General features: G+C 32.5%; 2 protein-coding genes across 3 annotated transcripts in view; both read left to right on the top strand.

Annotated features, from left to right (window-relative positions):
• LOC105199032 (alpha-tocopherol transfer protein-like) overlaps positions 1-17450 on the top strand; it is a 45361-nt gene extending 27911 nt beyond the window's left edge. The window contains exons 1-6 of one of the 2 annotated variants that reach the window (XM_011165934.3): positions 8472-8891; positions 12878-13016; positions 14026-14185; positions 14304-14409; positions 14941-15304; positions 15596-17450. In XM_011165934.3, coding sequence (XP_011164236.1) covers positions 12878-13016; positions 14026-14185; positions 14304-14409; positions 14941-15304; positions 15596-15747 — 921 coding nt within the window. In that variant the 5' untranslated portion in view covers positions 8472-8891 and the 3' untranslated portion in view covers positions 15748-17450. Of the gene's footprint in view, positions 1-8471; positions 8892-12877; positions 13017-14025; positions 14186-14303; positions 14410-14940; positions 15305-15595 lie in introns of those variants that run through there. The other variant, XM_026133031.2, reaches the window with a different exon arrangement.
• Positions 489-6087, top strand: LOC105199033. The gene is made up of 6 exons (XM_039446288.1): positions 489-3112; positions 3479-3632; positions 3781-3966; positions 4333-4607; positions 4841-5137; positions 5661-6087. The coding sequence occupies exons 1-6, from the start codon at positions 2699-2701 to the stop codon at positions 5727-5729; spliced, it is 1395 nt and encodes a 464-aa protein (XP_039302222.1). The 5' UTR covers positions 489-2698; the 3' UTR covers positions 5730-6087.
• Positions 17451-19284: the final 1834 nt, after the last annotated feature.

Genomic DNA, 19284 nt, shown 5'->3' with positions numbered 1-19284 from the left:
CCGTTAGGATCGCTGTATCGGAGCGCGGCGTCAACTTTTTCTGGATAATAATTTTTAGAACATTTTGCTAATCGCGATCCTCATTCTTCTGCCAGTGCTAATAACGATATGTAGGAAAATAATGTCTTTTGTGCCGCCATGCCACGATTGCATTAATATTTAAATAAAGTTTAGCTTCCGCCTTAAGTTCTACGAATTATCGGCCTGGCTGTTTTACCGCAGATGCAATATTTACATTTTTTCTAAATATTTTTGCCAATAAATTGTTAGATATACTTTACGTACAAATTTTATATTTTTTGAGCACGAAATTTGTGATAAGTTTATTTTTGGAATTTTTTTGTTAATACACAGTAAAAAATAAAATGTTGCAGAAAGTCCACTCTAAATTTTAAGCTAAAATAACTCTTATTTTAAGTTATTAAGTTAAAATAAGAATAATTTTAACTTAACTTTTGAGTTATTTTAACTTAAAATTTAGAGTGGCTTTTCTGGGACATACAAAAGTGTTAAATTAACATTTTACTTCTTACTGTGTATGCATTAATTATCTGAAATTTAATTTTGATTTGATAGATTTTGTATAGAGTTAATTCGTTCCCGATGGAAAATTGGGAAAGAATTAACTCCATTCAAAATCTATCGAATCAAAATTAAGTTCCAGATAATTAATGCATATGAACAAACAAATTCCAAAAGTAAACTCATCACAAATTTTGTTCTTAAAAAATATAAAATTTCTTTGCTCTTTTTTTCATACACAGAATAATATAAGCAAATTCTTGCGAATGAGCTGCAATTTGTGGCGTACCATCATCACATACGTAGAGGACAGGGTTGGTCGATGAAAATAAATGATTTGTACGCAAAGTACGTGTGCATACGAAACGAATGACGTAAAACAAATAGTATAAATCGGATCAAGAGAGCGTAGTCTCACCATTCGGAGTGACCTATGTAAGTCTCAACGGTTAAATATGTCACATATCGACTTAAGACGGGGGTCGTGTCGTAACTTACAGGCATGGATCGCACATAGTAAAGAATCCTTCATTATTTAGTCCTTACTTTGGTACGGTGTTCGGTGCGGATAGTTAATGATATGTACGCGCAGGCCCCCTCGGAAATTAAGTCAAAATTAGGTCAGCTCTTGTTGCCGAGGCAGCTTTTGACTTAATGGCAGTCATACGAGCCTTGGTAGAAATTTTCTACATTTTTTTTTAGCACTGGACGTCGTGTTACTTTATTACAGTAACTGAGAAGTAAAATTAAGATGTAACGCTTTATCTGCTAGTTAATGTGCTCAAAAGGTCTCATGCGCAAAATCTGATGCCATTTACCAAATAAAAACAGAATAACAAATAGATTATTCAATTTATAAGCAAACCTGAAAGCGTATCTATTGATGTTAAAAGTTTTACGCATTTTAGTGAATTACGACACTGATAACTTGCACAATACGAATTATATTTAGAGAAGAGTTTATATGGTATAATTAACATAGATTATTAAAATTACATCTGCAAAATCTAAATTTGAATTTATTGGATAAAAACGGGACAAATGGACTAATATCAATCGATTAATAAGTGATTAGTGAGCTTGAAAGTCTGTCTATTAATAGAAAATAACTGAACAGGTGTCCACTATATTTTTAGAAAACTACTTCAGCCACTGAATAAAATTCTGTGAAGGCCTTGTCCATTTCCTACGTAGTATCGTTGCAACTAATGAACTGCAGTATGACTACGGTAATACTAAACAGTACCTGGATGAAAGTTCAGAAAAACTGCATACATTTCTACCAGGGAGATACTTTAATTTATTATTTAAAATGCAAAACCTATTTTCTGAGGCTCAACTTATCGGCAAATGAAATAAAATAAAATAAAGTACATGTTTTAATTTAAAATTGAAAAACGTGGAAAAGTGAAAAGTTACGAATTTGATTGATATGAATTATGATATATTTCGATTACCACGTAGCTGGGGGTAGCAAAACAATTCGAATAAAGAGAGCTGCGATTAAACTTTGAGATTCTTCTGTCATTCAGGCAACCGATTTTATTGATTAGCGACAGCGAAGCCTAATTGTTTTTCGGGAGAAAAAGGCAGGACGTAGCAATTACCAAGTTCGAACGACGATCCAACTTTTGCTACATATATATATTCATCGATTTCTATATAAAACCGACTGTAAGTCAATTACGAGTTGGCGATGTAATATTAATATACTGCATCCACGTGCGAGAGACAAGATAATCTAATTGCGTCATAACACAAACGTTTAAATTGATTTCGTCAGCAGAAGTCATCATGACACGTTTCGGTATCTTCATTCCGGTGCTGTGGTCGCTGATGACGTGCTCTCTCGGATTCACGATGGATCGTTCGGGTACCGATTGCTCTTCATCACTTTCATTTCCTCGTTTGATCAATTATGACATTTATGACTGTAATTGATGACAAAAAGAAAGGCAAGACGTAATTAATCACGAGTCAAGTTAGCTTAGCTTCCGGCTTTTAGCATCGTTCCTAAAGGATCGCCGTTTTAGATCATCGCGGCTATTATAATATTTTTTTGCTCTCTTTTTTTTTTCTCCGCGAAGAGTGTCCAACACACAGATTCATAATGCATGCGTCTCTCAAATAAGTCTTTCTGGAGAAGTTGTTGTTACACATTATTGATTAATGATTTATGGCGTACTGCAATATAGTAGCGTTTGTGCCACCTGCGTGGGACACCGCACCGTCCTTGGACACTTATCAAAGAGTCGTCTCTGCGTCGAAGGACAAGATGCAGGTGCCGGGCGTGGACAGGATCTTGCTAGCTGAGAATGCAAAAATGTCGGAAAATCACACACACGAGAGGAGATCGACAACCGAGAATGTCGAGATGAAGCTGGTCGAGATGAAACCTATTGATGGAATAAAATTGACAATGATGAATGACACTCGCGATTCTACTAAAGAAAACGCTAATGCTATTGTTACTCCTCGAAATGTCATTTTGCTCCTGATTGATGAGAGGGGCCAGGATGAGAAAAAGGAAGAGAATTCATGGAAGGATTATAAAGAAAATCTGCACTTCGCTATTGAAGGATTTCTTCAAGTACTCCTTCATAATCACATTAATCGTTTCTATGTTAGAAAATTTGAAAAAAAATGGATTGATAGATCGACTTTTTTTCATTAATTAACTTTTTTTAATAATATAATTATAGAAAAATTGACATTTTTACGAAAATGTATTTAATATGACGCGTCATAAAATAATTTCTATATCAATACAAACATAATATCTATCATAGAAAAGTGATCGAACAATTTTCATACACTTGATTTAGACAAAAAAACATGATAGATTTCAATTTTTGCAATTTTATTTTTCGTGTCATGTGAATCCCTTTTCAACTTATTATTTATATAGTATAATTTAAATCCGAATTGTGTTGAGAGCAATAAACTCATATTGCAGAGTTGTCGCGATAACATCAGGAGCGCTAATTTTTCCATGAACAATACTTCGGTCTCTGAAAGGAAGGAAAAAAATTGCGATTGCGAGCGTGTCCTTCGCTCCAACATCGGAGAGTTATTATCATGGGCGAGACAGGAGAGAGGAATGACAACGGGTCTGAAAAGAAAAACATTTTATTTATTAAATTATGCAAAGTTAAAGGGTCGAAAAAATTATAAAGACATATACATGAGAGAATGTTTAACAAATATTAGCATCAAATATTAATTATTAATACTTATTTCGTCGTTTCCATCGAATAGGAGAAGTTTCCGGCAGCAACTTCTCGATGCCGTTCTTTCCCAAACATGAATCCAGCGGATCCAATAAAACCAATACGAAATTAGAACTACTTAAAAGCAAACGTGATTTGAATAACGGTTTGCAAGTGATTGATCTTAGTGACCGAGCTGTTTTCCCTTCGATTACGGTAGAACCTACAATAGGAGGTGCGTCACAAGCAAGTATAATTAAAAAAAGTATTTTACATAAAATTTCTACTGCGAAGATTAAAAGATTCAGAAATGATGAAATTAGTTGAGAATTAAGAAAGACAAGGCAAAAAACACGTTGAATTAAATTTCAAGCATAAAACAAGAATTCCAATAATTTTAACGAAAATTCTAAGTATATGAGACACAGAATATAAGATATAATATATTTGATATTCATTCCGATCATTTCATTGGCAATCTTAAGTTTGAAACGTGGAATGCAACTTATAAGATAATATTCAATAATCCTTGACCAGTTTATGAAAAGCCACGGAATATTTCGAAAAAAAAAAAAAACAAAGAAGGTAAACTTATTTTCAGAAGAGATGAATTACGATGTCGCATCGGACATCTTCGACATGTTCTCCAAAATAAGAATGGCTCTTTTCCGTTCTCTGCTCGAATTGTTGCATATGAACAACAGAACGAACAATGAATTCTTACCGCGCGCACCGCTCGCTCATAAACCAAGTGCGAAATTAATTAGAAACACCATCATGGAGATGACATCTATTTCAAACGATAAAGGTTACATGTTAATCGCTGTGGTGCCGAGAAGTGAGGGAATTGCCGCCGTCGATCTTCTTCAACACGAAGTAAACTTAATTACTTTATTGGTAATAAAACTGACATATCTGCAAAACGATTTAGAGAAATATAAAATATTAATTTATATTTATTAGATTTTTTTACTACCACTGAAACCAGAGATTTTTATAAATAATAAACAGTACAAGTAATAAATAGTACCGAATAATACATGAAAATATTAAGCAAACGTATAAGTGCTTGTTTGCGTATGTAATGTCAATTTTTTAAATCGATCAAGGTTTCCCTGACAAATACTCTCCTAATCGTGACGCAAATCTGTGTTGGAAATCAGACCTCTATTCCATTTGTCGCACAAGGACCGAATTATGAAATTCTTCGGGAGGCAAGAGTTATTGATGAGCTTCCAAATGCAATAAAGAAAGCAATAATCACGAACGATTGCCATGATACCGGATGCATGAACCAACAGAGGCGCGCAGTTCCGATTGTGCCGCATGTGCCAATTGGCAAGATCTCGTCTCAAGAAATGTCAATGCGAAAGCGAGTTATCAGAAATGAGAACGCTGAAAAACCGGTAAGACCACGAAGTGATCACGAAGTAATCACACTAGTGTCTTAATGATAAATAATTAGAACACCTGATCAAATAATGATATATTAGAATGATTGAGCAAGTTTGCTTCAATATTATTGTTTGAATTTGAAACGCTTACCTTGCATTTTCAAAATAAACTTAGCATTTAAGTTCGTTTATATACTTGGTAAAATACAGATTGTACTATTAAATTGTAAAGTTTATAAAAAATAATAATAGACAATTTAAAGCGTAAATCTAAATAATAGTAATAAGATTTTGTTAACTGCAAACGAGTTAAATTATTTAGTTAACGAAAAATGAATATAAAATGAATAAATTATCAATTAAATTAGTAAGTTCTTTACCTGCCTAAGTTTTAAATACTTAATACATTGAAATAATACAAATTACTTGTAGTAAAGACTTTTAATAAAAATTAGTTAAAATTTTTTTTAAATAATTCGATCTGCAGTGATTTTGGATGTAGAAATAAGTATCTTATATTTTTTATATATTTTAGATTACTGTAAAAAGTGAAGAAGTGACTATTGGAAAAGAAATATATAAGCCAGAAATTCGGCTTCATTGAAAATGATACCGTGTGGCCTTGTTATAGCGTTCGGTGTCACGACCTCGAGCCTCACTAAGGCCGCAATGACATCTTTTTAAATGCTGACATAATATTTTATAATGTTCTATAGCATTCTTTTTATTTCTACTTCCCGTCTTTTTGCTTACTCGTCTTATCTTTATGCAATTTACAGACACGGGAAAACGAGAGCTAATAATGATTTTGATAATATTTTCTTTAAGAAAAGAAAACATTGTGAGAGAGGATGTTCGGCGAATAACGCGCGTTCGGGAAAAGTGTGACAACATTACATGATTACATCATATTATCAATTAAATTTGTGAATAAACTTGAAAACGGATAAATCGTACTTACACGATACGTGAGTAGTTGTCTTGATTGTAACGTTTAAGAAAGTATCTAGAGCGTGAAAATTTCATCTATTTCTGGAAACTTTTTTTTATAGAAAATCAGCTGTGCATATATTACTTTACGCTTTTATATTCTTGTATATATTTAGTAAACATTTACGAATTTTTAGATAATTAAATATTTATTACTCTTTCTGAAAGTTTAGAAACTTTTTACTGGTTGACACGATTTCTGAGACACTACCTGAGCTATTAACTTCAATTTTTGTGCGTATGTGAAATGTACATCTGTTTATCGAAATGAAGTAATGCAATATCTATAAATTTACTATTTCTTCATACACATTAAATTTAATAGATTTTGTTAATAAATCAGTGTTTTTTTTAAACTGTGCTATTTTGTTTGATTTATTTAATAGTTTTCGTTAATTCTCGTTCGGATACTAAACAGGTTGAAATTGACTTCAGTAGTTTATGAGAAATTGTATTAATCGTCTTGAAAAATGTGTTTACTTCTAAATTTACGTAACGCAAAAACCAATAAATGTTAGCCAAATTTGGTAGATATTTACTAAACACGTATTGTACAATGATACGTATAAAAGCGTAAAAAAATATATGCAGCAGTTTTTTGCAAAAAATTCCCAGAAATACCTTTTCGCAAACCTTTTCGCGTTCTAGATTAAAATTGTATCACTCAATTTCATGTTATTTAAGAAATGCAATTTCTTCTGTTCCCGATTTAAGGAAGACAGGATTAACTAGTTAGTGCGTTTGCGCAGGCAAGTATATTTACCACGCGAGCGTAAACACGTCTCGCTCGCTCCGGGCAATTACAAAATCACGCGATTGCGACCTGCAATTTTATATACATGCGAATTCCTTCGGTTATGACGGTCGTCGCCGCCGCCGCCGCTCGCGTAATCTTACCCTGTGTGCAATAACGGCGTGCAACGCGCGTACCCGCGAAAGAAAGTAAGACGAGGGCACGAGCGCGGTTAGTCAGCGTGTGATTCTATGCACTCGGAAGTGAATACGGTAAAAGAATCGAGCGCACGATTATCACACCGTTATCTTCACCTGCTGCGGCGCGGCGTGCGAAAGCCGTGCTTCGACTAGTGTCAATAACAAGTCTCTGCATCGCTAATTATTCGCGAGAACAAAGACCAGAGATTCCGTTCGCGTTAATAATTATCATAATCGTTACTGTTAAACCGAGTTTTCCGAAGAAACTCTTGCTAATCTCGCAAATATTACGTGACGACGAATAGCTGAGAACAATCACGATTTCGACAGCTGAAAAATGTGCCATTAATTTCAGGAATTATTTTACACTTTTACGTGACGCGTCGCGTTTACAGATGTTTCGGTTTGTCGCATATTTTACGGATATCGGAATTATTGCGTTTTGAAGGGAAAACCAAAAGAAATAAAGATGTAAGTAGCCAATAATTTGTTGCAAGTCATTTCTTTACCTGATGTCAAATAAACAATCTCGCGCCGCAGAACAGTTGAGATCCTAAAGACTGATCTGGGGACATAAAGCTAGACTAGAATTACGTAAAGCACTTTTTGCACGCGCAAAAAAGGAACGATGAACTTATATTAAATATTGCTTTGCTACTGACTTAATTAATTATCATATATACCGTATTTATATGCATGCATAATTTATAAAGCATAAATAAAAACTTATAATTTTTTTTCCCCTCAGCTTGTCGTATATGCAAGCCGCCGTCTCGCAGAGACACCGTTTGATCGATCCTGTGATGAAACTTTTACATTTTGATGATTATTAGAGCAAGAAAGATAATGCATGTGCGCACCAAAGCGGTCAGTCGCATTCACCGGGCGAGGATTTTCGCGTTATGTAAGCGCTACAATTTCATGAGTTTCTAAAATCACGGAATTATATTATAACGTTAACTATCGCCGTTTCTCGGTAAGCGATTGTGAAATTATTGCTATTGCGTACGACGCGTAAGTAAATTCGCCATGTTAATTCTTCGCCGAAGCGTTATTAAAAATGCCTATTATTAAAATACTTAAGTTATTCCGCTAATACCTTTGTTTAACGTCACTCGAGTATATAATAATACGATTGCGTATTTACGATTATTTAAAAAGTCGCTTCTGTGTTGGTTTAATTAACATCTTAGAAACGTGCGATTGTTCGCGTAAAAAGTGTCGATAGTTCTCTGAACGCTTTGTGTAACAGTGAATTAGAAGTTGGCCGTCGGAGTAATCTCTCCTTCAAAGGCAGAAAGAAATGAATTCCTTTACATTAAATTCTTCGCATAAAATTATTAGAATTTCAATATGATTTCGCCATAAATATTTCTACATTTTGAAGCAGCTGGGTAGCGACTGCATTTAGTTATTCTAAGAATTTCAATTATTTTTACTGTCAGCGGAACATTCTGCAATAATGCTTACTCTTCTTCGTTCAATGCTGCCGGCATCGTTCAGGGTGCATCTTCTGCATCAAGAAATAAACCGGATGATCTCATTCGGTTATTTCCCACAAACCGGCGAGTTCGGCGAATCTGAAATTTCTTCCAAAAATTGCTAATCAGATTTTCTTTTCGTGCACTATAATGGGAAGAAAAGTAAGAGTGGGGCATCCCTACGGTATAAAGGAGAACCGGTCCACGCACGAGGTAATCATTCCCACTCCGTTTGCCGTCTCTCGGAGTTCGCCACTCCGCTCATTTCTCTTTCCGCAACAATCCGAAAGTCATCGTCGTCGCGATCGTTTGCACGTTGAGTGTTCGCCTGTGTCTACGAATTGCGTTGAACAACGGTCAAGGTAAGTTCGATTTTCATATATGATCTTATATCATATATGAAATACCATTTCTTCTCGATTTAGATTGATATATGACCCCAATCGGATCGAGATCATTGCACTTTACACGTAACACACAGTTGGAAAATTTCTGTTAAATTTAACATATATCGTCAAACAAACCACTCACATTTTTATGTTAATTTAACACAAGATGAATATGTTGGAACAAGATGAATATGTTGTAGTAACATATTCAACTTGTGTTAAATTAACACAATTAATGTGGCACTTCGGCGAAGCTTGGAAACGAAACGTGGAAACATATTTCTCCGGTAAAATAAATATTTATAACACGTTGGCATTTACATTTTATTCATTTATCTTAAACTTTATGTTTTAAAGCTACATTTTTATGTTATTTGTTTATTCGCTCATACATTGTGTCACTTTAACGCTAACAAATGTTAAATATCAATTTAAACTCGAAATTTTTAAACAACATAATTACATTGTGTTAAATTAACACTTGGAAAAATCAGCGCAATAATTTTAAAATTAGTTTTAACATAAATACAAAATGTTTTCTACCAGACCGAATTAAAATTGTTGAATATAATAAAAAAAAAAGGAATCGCGCGTTTCAAGTTTAACGCAAAATCATATTTGCAATGTATCAGTTCAATCTCTTTTCTTCAGCCGTTTTTCACAACTTGCTCTGATATCTTTCTTTTTCTCGCCTACACATAAATTTATTTTACACCATAAATCTGTCAAATAACCGGTTATGACCGGTTAAGAAGTTGAATGTTGCTAAAGTCGAGAAAATTAAATTTTTGTTAGACATCACAGACGCGCTATTTAGCTTATTATTTTTAGTTCTTAAAGATAAATGTTGTGGCGATGTGGCGTAAGGAGCTACGAGTATTTTCACCAATGTAGATTAACTTTGATTTCGATTTAACTTGCTTTTATCTTTTTCTAATTTTTACAACTAGAAAAAAATAAAGAGTAAATTGAACCACCCCGAGATCAAAATTACTTTACATTGATGGAAATAAATATAAATCGGTTTTTAATTGATTTAGAAAGCGATTGCTGCCTTTCAAGAGGCAAAGGCAAATTACCGAGAGTAACTCTGTCTAGAAAAACCTCTTCTAATAAGCCGGCGTTAAAAACTCTAGGTCACTTATATCTTTGAATGTATGCAGAAAAGATTGTCTGCACGCTGACGAGCGTATGACACGCGAAGAAGAAAAGGAAAAATAAATTACAATAATAATGTTTTATATATGAAGTATTATTTGCTCCGTAATGACAACCGTTCACAAAATTAGCGCGACGAGAGAACCAATCAGCGTCGCAAAAAAAGCCGCAATAAGTTTCGAGACTTTCAAGAAGACTTCGAGAGATGCCAATATCAATTTAACGTTTTTTTCTCAGCAAGGAAAGAATGTATTATCGGAACAGGCTCAAATGTATAAATTTATTCACGTCTTTCCTTAAATATAATTTAATCAACATAATCATGTGACTGCAAAGTATATCACACATTCAAATCAAGAAATGAGCAAATTTTTTAGTGTTTTTATGATAATTTACTAATAAATTTATATACATTAATAATTTGTCCAAACTTTGCGCTACTCGTTTGTCGGTCTTAAAACGCATTTCTCAAATGAAAGTAATATAATGACATTAAATTAAATAATTTAATAATTTTGATGCCAACAAGTATCTATGCCATCACTTTCTTTCTTATAACATAAGAATGCAATTTAAACTTATTAAATTTGAATTGTTAATTAAAAGAAATATTATAAGATCTAATTTAAATATTTTTTTTTATAATTTCATAAATTTAAATATTTTACGAGTAATTAGTTTTTTATTATAAAATAAATTTTATAAATAATAAATAATAAAAAATTTATTATTTGTTTTTAATAAAAATAAATTTACATATTCATTATTAATTTTACATTGCCCAATTTCAACGATACTTCCATCTCTGCTTACCTACCACCTACTTGTTGGCCAATTTCAAGTTTTATCAAGGACAGCAATTTCTAATTTTTGCCCTGACTAGATTTGAGTGGAATATGAGATGTAACAGGATGTAGCGCTTAATAATGCTAATTAGAGTTTTTAAAATTTAATATCTAGTCAAGCTTCTTTTTCTCATTTGATTTCTTCAGATTTCTACTAATTTGGCATTATAAAATAAATTTTCGTATTCAAATTCTTTGATGGTGCTGAAGAGATATTATAAACCTTGCCCCTGTCACTCTTTCGAGTCTGCACGCGGACCTTTACGCTCGCCAATTTTCCCGCGCTTTACGAGAAGGTAATCGCAATAGCAATCGGCAAGAGCACTTACGCCACAACTATTCTAATAAAAAAAGATTACGATAGGAAGCAGTTATTGATGATTGCAAAATTTTTTACTCTTTCACTTTGTCGTTTTTCCGACTTCGAGTTCTTTTTCTCTCTCTCTTTTTTTACGACAATTTTATTCTCGTGCTCTGCGTACTTATTCTATGGTCATCTATATAAATCACAGGAATGTAGACTGTGCAAACTTTTTCACAATTAACGGCGGCTAAATAGGTCATAAAAAATGAATTTCGAAACAATACTGCCGTTCCCGAAACAAGGAGAGGTAAAGATTAAGAAACATACTCTCGGCTTCACTGTATGAAGCCGCGACGAGTTAGAGAAAGTTCGTGTTGAGCAAGCCGCTTTGGTCAGCATTAATTCCTGACATAAGAACGATGGGTATCTTAACCGGTTGTGCAATCCCTGTAGTGCACGTTACGCGCAACACGTGCAACCGAAAACAAGTCATATAGATATTATGCACAATCGGGGACGATTTATTTTGCAAGTAATTTAATTTTACGCTTTCTAATCTTGAAAAAAGTATATATACATATACATACACATAATAGATATATTTTATATATAGATATAAATATAAGATAGGTAATTATATCCCATACGACCTACGTTTTGTGATTCTTTTTATTTTTTGCTGAGTCCAAAATTAAATACTGATGGTCAGATTCAAAGTAGGAAACATTTCTAAACTTTAATTTAAAATATAAGACAGTTTCAAATATTTACGTGGATGTAGTAAAGATTTTTGGGAAAAGTGTCATTTACGTCGTATTGGATACATTTGTTACTCAAAATATGGCCTAATTATAATATTCCTTCTTTTTTACAAAAAGTATTAGAAAAATAGATAATAAAGTGACCTAGTGTTACATTTACAAGTTTATAAGTTTATTAACATATTGATATTTTTAACGATATATTAACATATACAGAATAATACAAAGAAGAACCATATTTATCAAGAATCTATTAAGTAAATAATTAATTTATCTTAACTTTTTTCTCTTTAACATCATGACTATGAATCGGAGTTTAGTAGTTGGTAAAATAATTTATGATCTAAAGTAATAAAAACATTATAATCAATGTGTGTGCAATCAATTCATTATTGATCTAGGCCATATTGGTTCTATCTTATAAACAGTTTTTTTTCTTTGGCTATAAACATTATACTATGACAAAAATATAAATTAAACACAGCGTTGTAAAATATAAATATAGAGCTACAATAATATGAATTGCGGAGATTAATAACCATCACTTCATAGTTAGAGAAAACAGTAATTTCTACGAAATATTAGATTATGAGAAACAAAATCAAGAAAATTTTACCTTTGACTTCATTATTAACAACAGAATACAGAATCCGAGCAGTCAATTGTTGAAAACAAGTCATGTTGCTAGTCTGTACGACGCACTAGCGTCTGTACTAGCGTTATTTGTTCAATTTGTTTTATAACTACTTAGAAACAATAAGTAGGCCATATGGGTTGCACTCACCTTACTTACGATGAACTTTTATTCTAAGAATTCTCGATTACAGAATACTTGAGTTTGCTAGTTTATGCATAGCACGATATTCCTTATTGCAATCTTCATGTTTACAGATGCTGCTAATACAGCCTTCGGAAGAAATGTCCAAGCAGATACATCAGGAGTTAAATGAGAATCCAGCGACCCGGGAAAAGGATCTCGAAATTATCAAGGAATGGCTCTCTAAGCAACCGCATTTACCGAAGTTTGATGGTACGTTCGACAATTTTTATCGAATACTCGTCAGATGACGCATAAAATTATATAATTGCGAAAAAATGATTTGCATAAAAATTTTAGAATAGAATTTTATTTACAATTTTACCGGCCAGACATTTTAATCTTAATAATGTATCTTATATTAATGCATTTCTCTAAAATTCTTGCTTTCAAATATTTTTTAGAATTAAATTCTATCTGAATAAAATTCCTCCTAATTTTCGATACAAATTATACACTGAGAGAAAAAGTTATTGAATTTTAATAAGTATTTGAATACTTGCAGTGAAACTTTATTAAATGTATTTAATTTAATGTGTTAATAGATATTTATGTTAATACTTATGTTAATAATATTTATGTTAATTTAATATATTAATACATATTTATGTTCATACATAAATATGTATAAACATTTAATTAATGTTTATACATATTTATTTAGTACAAGAACTACTAATTAAATTTAACTATCATTTCTTTATTGAGTAAATATTTATGTATTATAAGTAAATACTTCATTTCTCAAGTATTCAAATATTTATTACAATTTATTATATTTTTTCTGACTGTAAAAATGCTCTAAAGTAGGCTAAATTTAAATAATTTTTTCTTGATTTATTGCTTGTAGAGATATGCATTTCAACATAGTATAATCTTTAAGTTTTTTAGCCAGTTTCTTCAAGAATCAAGAAAAAGCTTATTTAAAGCCTACTTTAGATTACAGTCTTTCAAGAAGGCGTGACTCTTTTATAGATGTTCCCAAGCATCGAGAAACTATTAAATTGCTCATCAATTTAATAATATTACTTATTCCGACATCATGCAATAATTGTTTCTCAAGTTCGATAAAAATGCGACGCGCAGTTCGCATAAGCCAGAAACTGTAAAAATTATTATTTAGCAGTAAAATTCAATAAATATAAGCCGTATGATATTTATGTTTGACACTTTCATCTATATGAATTTCAAACTTATGACACAATCTTATTTTCTTCCGCAGACGATCAAAGAATAATGACGTTTCTACGCGGGTGCAAGTTCTCCTTGGAAAAATGCAAACGGAAGTTGGATATGTATTTCACAATGCGCGCGGTAGTACCCGAATTTTTTTCCGATCGCGACATCACGAGGCCGGTGCTGCAAGAAATATCGAAGAACATGTAAGGACATGGCGATAATTTAAGGTTTCAGTGTGATTGCTCGGAAAGAGACACCGCAAGTAATTTGTGTGAACGGATTGGGCAAACGTTAACGACTCTGTTCGTCTCCTTTCTGCAGACAGACACCTCCTTTGCCAGGCTTGACGAAGAAAGGATGTCGAGTGATTGTCATGCGAGGAATCGATAAGGACGTGCCAACACCCAATATACCGGAAACTCTAAAGGTATAAGTTTATTTTGGTCACTGGCAAAAATTGTTCAGAAACGCGCATTCTCTCTAAATTCAATAGAATTCGATAAAATTTTGCTGTGTGTCTGAAAATAAAATGTCAGCCTCTCTTACAGCACACTTGTACCTAATATTCTTGAAAGAAGTATCTCGATTCGTTTTATTTGAATGGATTTACGTTTTTGGTTTTGTCTTTATTCTGGTAAATATAATATTCATCATGTCGTCTTTTCTTTTTTTATATATATTTGTAATATTTATAAATAAATTTCTATCGTTTCACGTCTAATAAATGCTAAAGATAAAAGAAGAAGCGCGTTAACATTGTTTTAAACGTCTTGTGTGAATTCTAAAATTACAAGATGGCTTCGAGACTCATTTCGATCTAAAAGTGAATTTTTTTTTAAATATCTTGTAACTCGATTTTAGACTTTACATCGTTTGGATTACTATATGGATTTCGATTGTGTAAATTTTAAAAATCATCAGCGTACGTAAAATTAACAAGGCATTATCATCATTAAAGATAGTGTTCATGGTCGGCGACATTCGTCTAAAAGAGGAGGAACACGGCGTGGCCGGCGATGTTTACATTTTGGACGCTTCCGTCGCGACGCCCACGCATTTCGCCAAGTTTACGCCGTCCTTAATGAAGAAGTTTCTGGTCTGCGCGATAGAAGCGTATCCGGTGAAGCTGAAGGAAGTGCACGTGATTAACATTAGTCCGCTCGTCGACACGATTCTCAATTTCGTCAAGCCGTTCCTGAAGGAGAAGATACGCAATCGCATCTTCATGCACAGCGACATTAAGACGCTCTATGATTACGTACCCCAAGAGATATTGCCGACCGAATATGGCGGCGACGCTGGACCCATTCAGAAAATACACGGCACGTAACTTCACTGTTTTTATCAATTTGTAGTTACAGAGTACGTCCCAAAAAGTTTTTCTTTTTAAGCGCAAGTTTTTGAATATCCCTTTTAAATATAGTTTGCAATTTTTCCTCAAAAACAATTACTAAAAAAGACATTGAGTATTCTTCATTAGGTATGCAAAAGACGTTCAGCAATCAGACATAATAATAATTTAATTGTAGAAGAAATCGGGATGCATATACAAAAATTTTCAGCATTAAGACGATTTCTCTAACCAGTATCGTTTTTTCTCCTTTGCCTTTTAGAACAATGGCTCAAGAAAATGGAAGAATACGGGCCGTGGTTCGCGGAGCAGGAAGCTGTGAAGACTAACGAGGCTTTACGACCAGGTAAACCAAAGACGCAGGACGACCTGTTCGGTCTCGATGGATCCTTCCGGCAGCTGACAATCGATTAAGTCGTCTGTTGCGTCCCGGAAACATTTTGACGTAATCGTCGCCAACGACAGTAGTTCACCACATCGTCCGATCGATCATAAACTCCGTCCATAGTAAAAACTAAGGCATTTTCTTTTTGAGCGATTGCGACTGTATTGCAAACTGTACGGAGCGAATATCTTCAAGATATGCGCGACCAGAACTCTTCGAAGAACATAAAGCATAATACCTATGCATCATACAATAACTATGTTATAAAGCATAATTCACCCAATCAGCAGATATTTTTTAAAAGTTTTTTTATGTTTTTTGATAAAATTGTGTTAAAAGGACGTTTAAGCAATTGTCTGCTCATTGGGCAGTCTCATTGAAAAATTTTTTTTCACCAGGAAAATAACAGAGATGACTTAGCATAAAATATTTCTTATTTTTTACCATTTTGTTAACGCAATAGTTTATTTATTTTTATAATTTGAAGCGCAACGTAATTGATCATAATTAATTAGACGTCATTTCAAAGAATATAAGAAAATTCTAGCTCATTTTTCAATAGATAATAGAGATATTTTTGTTTATCTTTTAAAAATCTAGCTCATTTTTTAATAGCTTATAGAGATATATTTGTTCGTCTTTTCTTTGTTTCATCGATTTTTTCTTTGGACAATGTACCGTTTAGAATTTAAACGGTACATTGTCCAAAAAAAAAATCGATGAAACAAAGAAAAGATGAACAAATATATCTCTATAAGCTATTAAAAAATGAGCTAGATATATTTGTTCATCTTTTCTTTGTTTCATCGATTTTTTCTTTGGACAATGTATGTTTAGATTCTAAACGGTACATTGTCCAAAGAAAAAATCGATGAAACAAAGAAAAGATGAACAAATATATCTCTATAAGCTATTAAAAAATGAGCTAGATTTTTGAAAGATAAACAAAAATATCTCTATTATCTATTGAAAAATGAGCTAGAATTTTCTTATATTCTTTGAAATGACGTCTAATTAATTATGATCCAATTTTAAAATCCAATTTTTCTATGTACGTCTATCTTATTAAAATATTTTGTAATTATATTATACATATATTAATGGCAAAATATAAAAAAAAATTGAATTCTATTTTCTTGAATATAACTACTCAGACAACACGCATGTCTAAAAGACATTTAAAAGATATCTTAAATACGTCGTTTAGACATGCGATGCTGTCTGGGAAGTCTAGGAATTTTATTGATATTTTATAAAGAAATTTCTTAATATATAAATTGTGATACGATGTTTATATAGTCAAATAGCATGTCCGAGTATACCGCACTTTTATATATATTATTACCGTCACTAACATAATCACGTCATTATTAAAATATGCATTAATGTTCGGGAATCGAGCGATGCTCAGTTTTATAGCGAATAAATGTAGTAATACGAAATAAATCGGGTAATATATATTCCTCTTTATTTTTGGTTTGAGTTGCTGTTTGTGCTGGGCAAACGTGAAAAAGTGTGGCGCACATTGATGGTGCACCTATCATTTATGTGATTGTTTTTTAATTCTTGAAACATTTTTTATTAATATCCTATTTGGAGAAATCGAGAAAATAAATAAAATTTTTTTCAGAATGAAATATGTAATTGTAACTCAAATATTACGCTTGCGTGTAAATGTGTGTAATTTATAAGTAAACCCTAAAAAATAAACTTTCCTTAATCCATATTAAAATCAGTCGGGTTCTTTGCATACCATACAAGTGACTCATAGAACACGATGTTTTCATCACAGCTTAGAGTACGCACGAGAAATATAATTTGTGCGCGATTACGTGTTACAACAATCTGGCGAGAGGTTGCACGTTGCGAAAAGCGTTTTGTAATATCAAATTTCGAAGATCTTACAGTATAAAACGTGAGTTCCGTTCTTAGACAAAAGAAAAAAACCGTGTCCTTTAACTTTGCCAGTTGCATCACCGATCGCCGGCCATTAATTCGTTGCGAAGTAGAACGAAAACGAAAGATTCGATAAGAATGTCGTACCCAGTGAAAGCTGTATGCAGCGGTTGAACCGTTGCGCTGAAATTACCCGAGTTTCCATTTACGTTCACTCGGTTTCCTGAGTTAATCAATGCCAGGTGCCGGATTTCAGTGATTCGAAAGTCAAAGACAGAATAACATTAAAACGTCTAAACAATATCTTTAGACTTAAAATTGTTCTTACAATAATTATTAAGTTTCTACGAAAAAGAAAGGTTTGTTTTCTTTTTTTCTATATTAAATTGAGGTCGATGCCTAATAAGATCGATATATCTTGTCAATATATGTGAGCATTGTAAAATTACGTTTGTTTCCGCGAAATCACCAAACACAATTGAAATCACTTCAAACACAATTGTTTCATAGATTAAAATTAGTAGATTAAAAAAGAATTTATCAAATTAACTTATTTTCAATTTTTTTGCTTGTCTTCTTGCATGAAAAAACATTTCTTTTTTGCTTCATAATCTCTATTATAATACGTGTATGTACATACAAGAATAACCGTTGTCACAGTACATCAATTATTCAGGTGTCTTCATTAAGATCATTTACTATTCTGCTGCCTCTCTTTCTGTACGTTTTTCTTTGACGATAATAGTCTATCAAAAAAAATTTTCTGGGAGCACATATATCGACGACAGCGACAACGATGGTGATGGTGCTACAATATTCATCATGCCATCATATATGCGAGACGAGTAGGCCTCTCTTCCCGTGCAGACACATTCTCACTTCTTCATTCTTTTAGTCACTTGCGATTGTCATTGAGCAGGCTAAGTCAGTCAGTCAGTCACGCAGCTCATCAATCAGTCGGTTAGTAAGTTATTCGATCAAATCAATTTGATTAAACAAATCCAGCTTATCAACAATCTAGCTTATGTCAAAGAGAACAATTAATATAATGCGTGTATAATAATCATCTAATTGACACGTCTGATTTCTTGACTGTGACAATTGATTCGGCAAAAAAATAATTTATTAAAGTATGTTTTATCACGTTGTTTTTTTGTTTGATAATTGATTAATACGATTACAAAGTTGTCAAGTTAATAAATGAAATTGATCAATTTCGTAGAAAAGAAAAAACAATTAAAAGAAACTAGATGAATCGACGGAGTTACAACATTATAGTTGATGAAGATATTAATAATCGTAAACGTAAAAATATTAGGAAGCACTGTAAAGCAACAATAAATTTATTAAATACTCTAAAAATATGCTCTGTAAAATATAACAAGATGTCTTTTATTTATTATTTTTTTCTATTTGTAAAATTGTTCAAATAAAATTCTTTTTTATATTTTACTTTAGAAATGTTTCAAAAATGTAAGAAGTACTTCAATTTCTTCAGTCGAGTCCTATATATGGAATAATACTTTGATTTCTTTTGCTAATACATTGTATATGCGGTATGTACGGTTGAAAAGAGCTTCCAACAGTGTCTATCGAGAAGATTACTACTTTCCGGGATAAAACTCACCAAATTACAGAGACTTCACGTTTGACCGTTCGTATGTATTATG

The sequence above is a fragment of the Solenopsis invicta genome, chromosome 2 (assembly GCF_016802725.1).
Source record: "Solenopsis invicta isolate M01_SB chromosome 2, UNIL_Sinv_3.0, whole genome shotgun sequence".
NCBI lineage: Eukaryota > Metazoa > Arthropoda > Insecta > Hymenoptera > Formicidae > Solenopsis > Solenopsis invicta.
The sequence above is the reverse complement of the archived record's forward strand: the minus strand, read 5'-3'. Positions and strand labels throughout refer to the sequence as shown.